The sequence below is a fragment of the Mugil cephalus genome, chromosome 2 (genome assembly GCF_022458985.1).
Source record: "Mugil cephalus isolate CIBA_MC_2020 chromosome 2, CIBA_Mcephalus_1.1, whole genome shotgun sequence".
Taxonomy (NCBI): Eukaryota; Metazoa; Chordata; class Actinopteri; order Mugiliformes; family Mugilidae; genus Mugil; species Mugil cephalus.
The window spans coordinates 995832-1008128 of NC_061771.1; the positions used below are offsets into that span (position 1 = coordinate 995832).

The 12297-nt window shown below is 41.1% G+C and overlaps 1 protein-coding gene across 1 annotated transcript; it reads right to left on the minus strand.

Moving 5' to 3' along the window:
- Positions 1 to 977: 977 nt before the first annotated feature.
- Positions 978 to 10894, minus strand: LOC125004736 (TRIO and F-actin-binding protein-like). Its single transcript, XM_047579599.1, has 16 exons — positions 10267 to 10894; positions 9755 to 9894; positions 9377 to 9530; positions 9216 to 9290; positions 8309 to 8341; positions 8010 to 8078; positions 7774 to 7863; positions 7534 to 7628; positions 6763 to 6906; positions 5506 to 6094; positions 5120 to 5354; positions 4396 to 4507; positions 4085 to 4244; positions 3762 to 3878; positions 2747 to 2833; positions 978 to 2633 (listed from the first exon to the last, which is right to left on the minus strand). The coding sequence occupies exons 1-16, from the start codon at positions 10699 to 10701 to the stop codon at positions 2466 to 2468; spliced, it is 2703 nt and encodes a 900-aa protein (XP_047435555.1). The 5' UTR covers positions 10702 to 10894; the 3' UTR covers positions 978 to 2465.
- Positions 10895 to 12297: the final 1403 nt, after the last annotated feature.

A 12297-nucleotide genomic window follows, 5' to 3' on the forward strand; every position in this document is an offset into this window, starting at 1 on the left:
AGAAGACAATCACTGTATTGGACCTGTGCATTCATACAAATGCAAAGCACAATGTTTGGGAAATTCTTTTGCCTAGGATACTAATAACATTATAGCTGTATTAAACCAAACAAACTGAGGCGGGGGTCCTGACTTCTGGTCACTTGATTTTTTCAGACATCTTTTGGGCTTATCCGTATGACAGTAGTGGTGGTGCCTTTCCTGTACGTGGGAACTCTGATCAGCAAGAACTTTGCTGCTCTCTTGGAGGAGCACGACATCTTTGTCCCTGAAGATGACGATGACGATGACTGAGTAAGCTTGAGAAAATCTATGGTAAAGTGTACATCAGTCCGACCTTATGCCATCTTTACGCAAATTGACTTCTTGCACAACCTTATCCTGTGTGTAGGGTGTGTCAGCTGCATGTTAAAGGGTGCAGTTTGTGGCACTTGTACAAAGATGACAACTCCTAACAGATTTGTATTATTTATTTCAACAGGGTGTTTTGCGATAGTGACTGAAAGCAAACCAGCCAGCACAAGGAAGATAGGGAAGATGGGGCACTTTCCAAATACACCCGTCTACCTCCACCCTCCTCCTTTTTCTCTCCTCTCATATCTGTCTTGTTTTCACCAAAATAATTGATTGGAAATCAAATATCATGTGAGGCTGTCAAAACTCCTAGTTATGCCTTCACTCATGTTTGCATGTTTGTATGTGCCAATGCAATAAACAGTAGATGTGGAAAACACGTGTTGGTATTTAATCTCAACAGTCAATGGTTACCATGAATTTCTCTTCCAAGGCTTATCCAGTGATGACAACATATGCAGTGGTGTGAAACAGCATTTGCCCCATTCCTGATTTCTTTCTCTCTCTGTTTTTTTTTTTTTTTTTTTTTTTTTTTTGCATAATTGTCACACCTGAATGTTTCAGATCATCAAACTAATTTAAAGACAAAGACAACTCAAGTAAACCCAAAATTCAGTTTTTAAATTAAGGGTTTTATTATTAAGGGGGAAAAATCCAAACTTACATGGCCCTGTGTGGAAAAAGTGTTTGCCCCTTCTGTTAAAACAAAACTTAACTGTGGTTTATCACATCTGAGTTCAATTTCTCTAGCCACACCTGTTGTCAACCAAGAAATCATTTAAATAGGACCTGCCTGACGAAGTGAAGTGGACCAAAAGATCTTCAAAAGCTAGATATCATGATCTGAAGAAATTCAAGAACAATTGAGAAAGCAAGTAATCGAGATCTATCAGTTTGGTTATAAAGCATTTCTAAGTCTTTTACACTCTAGACAACTAAAGTGAGAACCATTATCAACAATTGGTGAAAATATGAAAGGTGGTGAACCTTCCCAGGAGTGGCCGGCCGACCAAAATTACCCCAAGAGCGTAGCAATGACTCATCCAAGAGGTCACAAAAAAACAACAACAACAAAAAAATAAAACAACATCAAAAGAACTGCAGGCCTCACTTGGCTCAGTTAAGGTCAGTTTTCATGACTTACCATTAGAAAGAGACTGGGCACAAATGGTCTCATTGGAAGAGATCCAAGACGATAACTACTGCTGAGCAAAAAGAACGTAAAGGCTTGTCTCAGTTTTGCCAGACAACATCTTCATGATCTTTAAGAGTTGTGGGAAAATACTCTGGACTGACGAGACAGAAGTTGAATTTTGTGGAAGGTGTGTGTCCCATTACATCTGGCGTAAACGTAACACAGCATTTCAGAAAAAGAACATCATCCCAACAGTAAAATCTGGTGGTGGTAGTGTGGTGTTCTGGGACGGTTTTGCTGCTTCAGGACCTGAAAGACTTACTGTGATAAATGGAACCGTGAATTCTATGGTCTAACAAGAAATCCTGAAGGAGAATGTCCGGCCAAGTGAACTTGGGTTCTACAGCAGGACAATGATCCAAAACATCCAAGCAGTCTACCTCTGAATGGCTGAAGGAAAAACAAAATGAAGACTTTGGAGTGGCCTAGTCAAAATCCTGACCTGGATCCTATTGAGATACTGTGGCATGACCTTAAAAAAGCAGTTCATGCTGAAAACCCTGCAATGTGGCTGAATTACAATAATTCTGCAAAGATGAGTGGGCCAAAATTCCTCCATAACACTGTAAAAGACTCATTGCAAGTTATCGCAAGTTAATGCTTGATTCCAGTTGTTGCTAAGGGTGGTCCAACCCTGGACCAGTTACGAGGTTTAGGGGGCAATCACCTTTTCACACAGGGCCATGTAGGTTTGGATTTTGTTTTCCCTTAATAATAAAAAAACAACAACTTTCCTTTAAAAACTGCATTTTGTGTTTACTTGTGTTATATTTGACTAATGTTTGAAATTAGTTTGATCTGAACCATGTGATGCATTAAATGATGCATCACACCACTGTATTATTCCTTTTGTAATGGTGTTGTATTTTGTAAATCTCTAACATTTTTTGCTGTCTTTGTTTTCCAAGATACATTTTTAAAGGTTGTCCTCATTGGTCAGATGTGTCTTTTTCCCCTCCTGAAGTGCAGCGTTGGCCAGTCTCAAGTGTTCGTTGAGGGAGCCCACCTCTAACTGGCTACGACCCCTCATGTCACTCAGCTCCACATAGGCCTCCTTAAAACGCTCATAAGCTGCTTCTTTCTCCTAGAGCGAGGGTAAACAGGGTGGACAAATCAAAGTCAAGCAGGGACGTCTGTTTAAATGATTGTAAATGCACAACATTTAGTTATCACTTGATGTGAGATCATAAAGCATACCTTGGTAAGAGATTGCACTTCATTCTGTAGACAACTAATTTCCTTTTTAAGATACTGCACCTCATTTTCTTTTGCTCTTAGCAGCGTCTGAAAGTCAAAATAGACTACAAGTCATGATTACAAGTTTAACAAGTTTTAATCTGGACCGCACCATTGCTTTCACTGTTAAAAGCTATTTTATATAATTACTTTATTTAAATTAAAGAAAATTATGTTTGAAGAAGCATATACACAGTCCTTCATGTGGAAAATTACGACAAAACTGTTAAAAGTTGTACAAAAGAAACAAAACGGAGCCAAAAAATAAAGTGAAATAAACAAACTTAATCGAATAGAGACCTATTGATTGAGTTTCTAATTTTGCTGAATCTGAATGAGTAGTACGTCAGAAAGTGGTGAAACATGTGACAACAAATCAACAAATCAAAGATATTTAGTTTAAACCAAAGAGTAGCAAATTTGAACATTTTAGAGGGTGGAAGCAGAGACACCAGTCACTAAGCACAATTGGAAATGGATTTTTCAGTCAAATAATCAAATGATAAATAGACTGCTGAATGTAAGAATGAAAAGCCACGGTCACTTTTTTAGATATGTTTTAACTTTTAACCACTCCGTAAGAGATGAGAAATGTGTTTTTATTTAGCCAGTAGGTGGCAGTATGTTGTACACTAGAATTCATCCAGAGACAGATAATACAATTAGGCCACTAGAAAAAATAATTAAATAAATAAATAAAACAAAAGGGACAGGCAATGCAGCTGCAAGGAACCAGTACTGGAAAGAAAAAGCAGTACAAAGCAGTACAAAATGCCTTCACCCATTTGTTTCACTAAAGTGGATTCAGAATCCAACAGCACACATGACGGATGATGCTCTGTGGCTCCCACTGATGACAGTAATGTCAATATTTGTCCATCAAGTCCAAGCTAAAATCCCAGGTGCAAAAATTAGCAAAGCTGGGTTGGGATGAAGTGAGAGGTTGAGAAGACTACATAACAGACCTCTAACATACCTCTAATTTTGATGCAGTACACTCCGTGTTGCAAAGGGATACTACATCCACCCTCCTGTGACCAGTAATGAAACTACGCATTCGGCTGATCTCCTCTGCCAGTTTGGCCTTAAGATCCTGAAAAAGAGATTTCTATCTTAAATTATGTTCCAAATAAATGCTGTGAGCTTGTATTCTTGTTATTTTTTTATTATTATTTTATACCCTTAGATGAAATCCTGTAGAAAATAGTACTAAATAGTGCTATGGGAATCATCTCCATTTTTAGAGGATGATACAGTTTTGTATTAAAGCATTAAATCAAACAATGCATGTACAGAAACCTGGTTTTCTTTCCGGAGCTGCTCCAGCTCTCTCTCCTTGCAGGTCAGCTCAGTCTCTCTGCCCTTGCTGTGTTGCTCAGTGCGGCTCAGCTCCAGGCACTTCTCAGAGAAACGTTCTGTCAGCACATCCAACTCACTGCGTAAGACGTCTGCTCGGGGCCTGACACGCAAAACGCACAAGTTCTAGAATAAATTATATTGTACCATCATGCATGGGGTTATGGAATGTAGAGTGTTTTCGGCCTGCAGCAAGAACTTGTGAGAAGTTGCTGTTGTCAACATAATATTAACAGAGACTATAATAAACATACATGCACTCTCTGTGTGAAGAGTCCATAAGTGCTGCTCCACCAGACAGCCTCATGGCTTTTTCCATCTCTCTGTCCAACGTTTCTCTGTGAGTGGCTCTCAGTGCTTCCATATCTTTGATGAAAGGTTAGGCAATTACTAAAATACATTTAAAACAATACAATTATTATATAGAGAGTTGCCCGACCAGATTTTAAAATACATAAATACGATCAGAAAAAGTGTGGATTGCAAATGGAAGAAGCAGAAATGACCTCCTACACACACAGTATGTCAACTTGCATCTGGAGCTCCCCTATAAGTTCACTAACTTTATTTGTCCAGGTTTACTTTGATCTAACACTAGTTGAGTTTGCTCCCATTAAATACTTTTCACCACATTCTTATCCATAGTAGAGAAAGGGTAAAATATTTTCTAACGCCAAAGTAATTTATCTGCTTAGCTTAAGAAGCTTAATGGCTTAGTTAAAGCCATTAATCCTGTTTTCTAGATACTTAAATCCAGATATTGATAACAACCAGTTTTTACCACACAGTGATTTTCAAAGTTGACTGAATAATTGGAGTTATGTGTTATTATAAGGTAAAGGAATGAAGAATCTAATCTTATGATATGAATTTTAAAGTACTCAAAAAAAAAATTGTTATTGTTATTGGTTGTGAATTGTGGTCCAAAATTCGGAATTGTAATTTAATGCACTGTAGCTTCCATACATCCTGGCTTACCTTGAGCTGCTATCTGGCTCTTCTCCTGCACTATCCTATGTTTCTGTTCTTCCAACTCCTTCATCTCCCTGGTATGTTTCTCCTGCAGCTCCTGCAGTGCTTTCCTATGGGCTACTTCCATGGCTTCCAATTTGACTCTACATGGGGCTCCGGGGCCACAGGGACTCTCCACCTCTATTCCCATGGCTGCCCGTTCCCTCTTAATGCTCTCCACCTGCTTTCGAAGAGATGCGGCCTGGGAGATCGAATGGGAAGGAAATTATTGACATGTAAATCACTTCTGCTTACTTTTGTTGCTCAGAAAACACTTTAAATAATAATTCATTGGTGTTTCTGCTAATCATTTTTAACCATTTTGAAAAGAGAGTCTAGTAGTTCTTTCTTACCTCCTTTTGGAGAGCTTCAGCTGTATTAGTTTGAATGATTTGGACACCATTTACGGGACTGGTGGCAGACTGTTCAGTCTCTTCATTGTCTGAGTGATAATTCTGGTTGCCAGTTAAGGAGTCTAACACTTCGGGGGTGCATGACTGATTAGCTTGGGCTCCAATAAGAAACTGTGAACTTGTGTCCCTAAATGACAGCGACTCAAATTCGGCCCACTTCCTGCTGACCTCAGTGTCCATGGTTTCAATAACAGGCAAAGGAACACTCCCCTTCTTCAGCTCCATGGAGTCCCACCTGCTTCCCATCTCACTGTAGGAGACCCCTTCCTCAAACCACTTGTTCCTCTCCTCCAGTCGCTTCGCTTGCTTGCGATCCAAGCTCTTGCCCTCTTCTCTCTGACTGGCTGGTTGGTCTCCGTCTACTGTTTGGTGGTGGTGGCCAGCGTGGTGGGAGTTTGCAGCCTTGGTGGTGGAGTTGGAAGTGGCAGGTTCATAGCCCGAGTCCTTGCAGGTGAACGGAGCAGGGGGTTGGCATGACAACGGCCCGTGAGAACAGGGGTTCTCTTTCTTGTTGCCGGTTTCTGATTGGCTGATTGTGGAGAGAGGGAAACACAGGAGGCTAGAGTTACACATCCGAAGAGAGACAAGAAAGGGGGTTCACAACAGACTGACAACCCAATCACTTTCTCTGCATTTCTTCACAACATGATAAACATAATTATTGATGCTAATTAAAATGATAACAGATTCCTTAAATACTACCTGAATTTTGATTGATATCTGCAAAGGGAACATTTTCAATCTTTAAGTTGTTTTGAGGGTTAAGAGGGAAGCTTCTGTTTATGATTTTATTCCTTCTTTTAGAGATACAGTTAGGTCCAATGGCAGTAATCAAGTGACTTGAAAATTAAGGTAATTTAAAGTGGTAGGAATTCCTATGCATTTCTCCAAACATATTCTTTATTGGTCTGGTGACCCTCCATGGTTAGTTATGTGTGTACAGAGATTTAATTTAATTTAACATATTCATGTCCTGAGACACTGGGCTTGTCTCCCTGTGGGCCCACCACTCACAGGATGAGCATGAAGTGTCAGGTGCTATGTGGTTCGGGCAACAGACCCAGGTGGGGGCCTTAGCAGTCTGATCCTTGGTTATGGAAGCTGGCTCTTGGAACATGGAACGTCTCCTCTGGTGAGGAAGGAGCCTGAGCTTGTGGAAGAAGTCGAGTGCTATTGACTAGATATAGTCAGCCTCACCTTGACACATAGCATCGGCTCTGGAACCCAAGTCCTTGAGAGACGTTGGACCCTCTTCTTTTCTGGAGTTGCTCCGGGTGAGAAGCAGGGGCCAGAGTGGACTTTTTGTTTGCCCCAAGACTCTGTCTGCATGTTGGGGTTCTCCTGGGTGGATGAAAGGGTTGCTTCACTGCACCTTCGGGTCAGGAAACTAGTTCAGACTACCTACTCTTTTTGGAGGCCCTAGGATGGACGCTCCATTGTCCTGCTGGGTGACTTCAACGCTCATGGGTTCAATAACACCGTGACCTGGAGGGGAGTGATTGGGAGAAATGGCCTGTCTGATCTGAACCTGAGCGGTGTCAGTTATTGGACTACTGTGCAAAACACTGTTCTTCATCAGTGCTCTTGGCACCACGATGGCCTAGGTCTTGGGATGATGATTGACTTTATAGTCGTATCATCTGACCTGTGACTGTATGTTCTGGACACTCAGGTGAAGAGTGGAATAGAGCTGTCAACTGTTTACCACCTGGTGGTGAGTTGAATCAGATGGCAGGGGAGGACACTGCACAGACCTGGCAGTCCCAAATGTATAGTGAGGGTCTGCTGGGAGTGCCTGGTGGAAGAACCTGTCAAGATGGTCTTCAACTCCCACCTCCGACAGAGCTTCGGAGGCAAAGCTCTCAATTGACAGATCTGTCAATTAGTACTTTTTTACAGTGTAATATATCTATTTTTATTTAAGTTAAGGACCTTATTACTCCCTCTTTACTGTAAACTCCAACTCACTGTGTGTTGTCCTCGATGGCCTGCTTTAGCAACTTCACCCAGTTCCGCTGAATTCTGGACGTCATAGCAGAGAGAGTGAACACTGCTTTTTTTGTCTGAAGATCAAAGGACACACACACACGCACAGTGCTAAACAGGAAGCAGCAAAACATGAAATTGGTTGACTTGTGAAAATGGGACAAGGGTGGTGTCTGACTGTCCATTTGTCTACTGTACAACACAAGTGCAGTAAACACATACTTGTATTTGGAGTCCATAGCTCTTCTCTATGTCATACTCTGAAACACTCAAACAGGATGCCAGGTCAATCTCTCCGTCCAGATCATCTGACTGCAGCACAGACAGAAAAGTTTGAATTTAATCAAGTTAAAGAAGGTTGAAGACTGTAATATAATATTCTGGAAACTTATAAGAAACCTGCATAAGATCTGTTATTTGAGAACAGGAAGATACACAGAATATATATAATGTCTTACCTCCTCAGCCTCTGAGTCTCTATAGTACTTTAGCGAAGTGTCACCCAGAATAAACCAATGTTTCCTCCACTGTGGAAAACACGGAAATCACATACGGCCATAAATAAACTGCTGGCTTATACACATATAACTGACAAGTTTATTTTACACTTTCACATTGCAGTCATGTTCATGTTCGTGTCTTGTGCGTTGTTTGTCAGGTTGTTTGAGATTGTGGTTACTGCAGGAATCAGCTCAGACGATGACTACAACTTCCTTTTCAAAACTGTAGGCTAATATTTAAAAGAACAGTCACTTACCTGGCCATGTTCATCTAATCTGGACAGCCATCCCTTCAAGTAGCAACATCTGCAAATACAGTATTATAAGCACACTGTTTGAAAGAATTCTTTTGTGGCTTGTGTCTCACTCTTGATTGTGAAACTGGAGGAAACGGAAACTGTCAGTAACAGACAAATGTGTCTTTATGAGATAAGTATGAGTCACGCTTCGAAAGCCAGGCAGGACATTAAAGTATGCAAAATGGAACATATGGTGCAAAATCGTAACTTCAAAAAAGGATAGCGACTAGTTCAGTGAACTATGATTAAAATAATGGAAACAGATTAAACATTATTAGAATGACTTGAAAGCAAACAGGTGCTGTTTGAACATTTTAGCACAAGATAATTGAAAACACTCACCATACATGACGTTGTGTCCAATATTTATTGAGAGAAAGAAAAATGGAGAAATTAAAAATGTACAGAAGAAGGAAGGAAGTCGGTGTCATCACACATTGCTGTTACTGTTATAGATAAAAATGAAGGTTGAGGGTGTGTGAACTACTAAAAAGTTCTCAGAAAAGAAAGTAGGTAAAAAAAAATTTAACATTTCATTTAGTAGTCATCCATTTTTCAGTATACGTAGACTCAGCTGTTTTCATCATTGAAAAAACAGCCCAGACACTGTAGGTGCAGGGTGCATAAGCTAAAACCATTGTAGAATGCATTAATAAAGATGATAAATTATATGAACATGCTGCCCTAAAACCAGAGTGTGAAGCAAAGAATTTTTCCTGCAAGGTGTTGCTGTGTTAGGGGAACCTGCAGTAACAACAGCTAAAATAAACACCATGGAGCTATTTAGAATGGATGTATGAGAGGCCTATTTTCACCCACACATTCTGATTTTGTCAGATGGAGGAAGTCATGTGACTGTGCTCACCTGCGTCAGCGGGCATTCAGGAGCTCGCTCCTTCACCCTTGAAGATCTGTGTTTCCCACATTTATTGTCTGAAGACTATAATAGAATGGACAGAGAAGGGTGCTTCTGTTAGCTCCAACACACTTATTAGTGGTAAATACAGTTTGTGTATTGCATCTTACCTCTGCATAAAGAGATGCTACTGACAGACTCCGAGACGACCTTCCATTCCCAGAGTCCTGACATTTCTCTCGTCTGTCTCGCCCTCTCTCTCTGCCTCTCCCTCTCTCATCTGAGTCAAGCCTTGAACTGTAGACATCTTTTTCATCTTGATATCTTCACAACCAAAATAAACTATAGACAAACTGAATACATCTGTTTAAATCTTTGACACATACATAAACACACTTGGGGCCCACAATTAAGGGTAACTAAATAGAGTTTTCTCCTTGCTTCACTTTTACAAATGTTTTATCTGGTGCAACAATGTAAAGAAATACGTACTGTAGGAATACAGAGTATGTATACATCACATTATGTCATTATGCCATACTACCAACCTGTATGACCTAAGTCTCTGGTTCCTGCATGGGCTGGGACTCTGGTTCCTTCTCCTCAGACCTGGATACTCTTCTTCTGACTCAAGCTGGATCTTTGGAATGTCAGCCAGCATTATGTAGTCATCAATGGTCATCCCAACCTTGAATTCATTACAACATTTAACATGACAGGTGATACAGAGAATGGCCACAAAATGACACAAATTGTAAGAGCAGCTCTATGAGGCTGTAACACTGCATGCTACTATGTTTATGACTGAAATGTTATGAAACACTCTGATTGAAGCCTGGCGACCACACATTCAGCAAACAGCTTCAGTGAGTGCAAAGAGTTTGAGTGTTTTCATTTGCCATACTGACACTGACAATTAAGAGTCCCTATAATTCACACTGCTAAACCAACATGCACAATAGCTATTTGAAATAAAGTCAGATGGACATATGAATGTGAGCCAATTTAACCCAAGTGATAGTTTCATTACATCAGAAACAACACTGACTGATGTAAATACCTCCTCAACTTCTACTGCGGCCTTTTTGGATTCAGAGATCAGCAGGGCCTCCATGCCTCGTCTAATATTGCTTCCGCTTCTGTCACCATTGACTCTGTCACTGCCCTCATTGCACTTATCAGTTTCTGTGTTTGCAACATGTGACAGTGATGCACCAAGGACCAGGGAGTCCGCACCCTGTCTCGACGAAGAGGAACCACGTGAGGGTGGGAGGCTGAGTAAAGAGTGTGAGGACCCCTGCGAAGAGCCTTGAGAAGTACTCAGTCTACCATCTCTGGAGTAGACCTCCCTTTTTGATGTATGGCTATGAGTACTGAAGCCATTCCTGGATGGTGATACTTCGCGACTGTTGCGTGTTCGAGTGTTGATGGAGCTGTTAAGAGCTGTTCTGGTTCGTGGTGAGGCTTGATATCTTTCATATGAGTTTTGCTGCATGGCTGAGGAGCCTCTGCGGGAGATACACTCCAGATTCCTGTACAGTTTTTCAGAGTCCAACCTGTTCTTGAATCTCTTGTCACCATTTTCTATAAGGGTGGACCCTCTCCTGCAGGTTGGACTGGAATGGCCTGATGTATGACGAGAAGGACCATGTGATGGAAGCTGAGAAGAGCCATGAGAGGAGGCATGAGACTGGGCTTGACTCCTTGAGAGGGAGTTCCCTCTCCGAGGTCCCACAGGAGATCCAATGGACTTGTAGCGATCTGGGCTCACAGAGCTGTGACGTGTTGGGGAATTCATCAGTGAGTCAGCTCCTCGTCTAAAGTTGGAGTGGTACGTGTACCTCTGTGGGGATTCACTTCTCCAAGTTTCCTGCATATAAGTCTCTGGGTTTCTTCTCTGGGAAGGCACGCCGAGGTTGACATTTCTGTAGGGGACACAGGCTTTTGGCTCAGGAACATAGTTGCTTGGGAGGGGATGTCCTCTTTCGTAGTAACGATGCTGTTGTTTATTGACCTCCTCCATCTGCCGATCAGCATCACCTCTTCTGTCTGGAGAGAAGTAACCACTCTCCTTTCCCCTGTCTCCTCTTGACTCTGAAATTTATACAGACCTCTGATAATTTACTTTATATGAAGCATGGAGGAGATCATTAGCAGAAACATCCCATTTCTTTTACACTGTTTTATGTTGAAGATTATGCAGCTTAATTGAGCTAGGTCACAATGTTCTGCTGTATATCTGAACAAGTAGCATTTGTCTGTGACTGACCTGATATCCTGTGGGACCGGTCCCTGCCCCTCCTTTCATCCATCCAGGAGCTTTCAGTACCGCGGGGGGGGAGAGGGATCCAGTCGTGTCATTTTTCTTTGGGCCACACCATCCCTCTCTGAACTGAGGGATCTGTCCCTCGCTAAGCAGTCCAATTGATTTAGAGAGCTGCTGGAATAAGTGCATAGTCAGTGGTTTAGCACAAAATTGAAGTCCCTTCCATATGTTCTTTTAAAACAAATGTCATATCATGTTGTTATTTTCATGATTTATATTTGGAGTTTTGAGACAGTGAATATTCCAATTTTGGGGATTTCACATACATGTTTAACTCAAGAAAGCAGAATTCATATATTTTATTTTGTTTGGCTGCACAATGAACATGAAACCAACCATGACATATCAAAGAATACTTTTATTTAACATTCCTTATTAAAAGGTCCAGTAAACACAAATCAACCGGTGGATTCCTTTGGAATAGTTGGATGCTTTCTTGCAGACAGCAAGATTCATACCACTGTCATGTAGGATAAATAAGCACATAAAGGAGTCAGTAACCTCAGTTAAGCAATAAACTAAACACTAGGCATAACAGCTAGTGTGGCTCCATCCAAAGGTACCAAAATTTGCAAACCTGCACCTCAAGAGATTGCTCGCTTAATCTGTATATAAAACTGCTGGACTAAGACTTGCAGGTGCATTCTTGACTGCTGTGAGGAAACCACAACCCCATCATATACGATGGGTGGTAATAAGCTGGTGATAAATTAGGTACAGGATCCCTTTTCATGATTTGTTCTACAACCATCAATGCTATGCCTG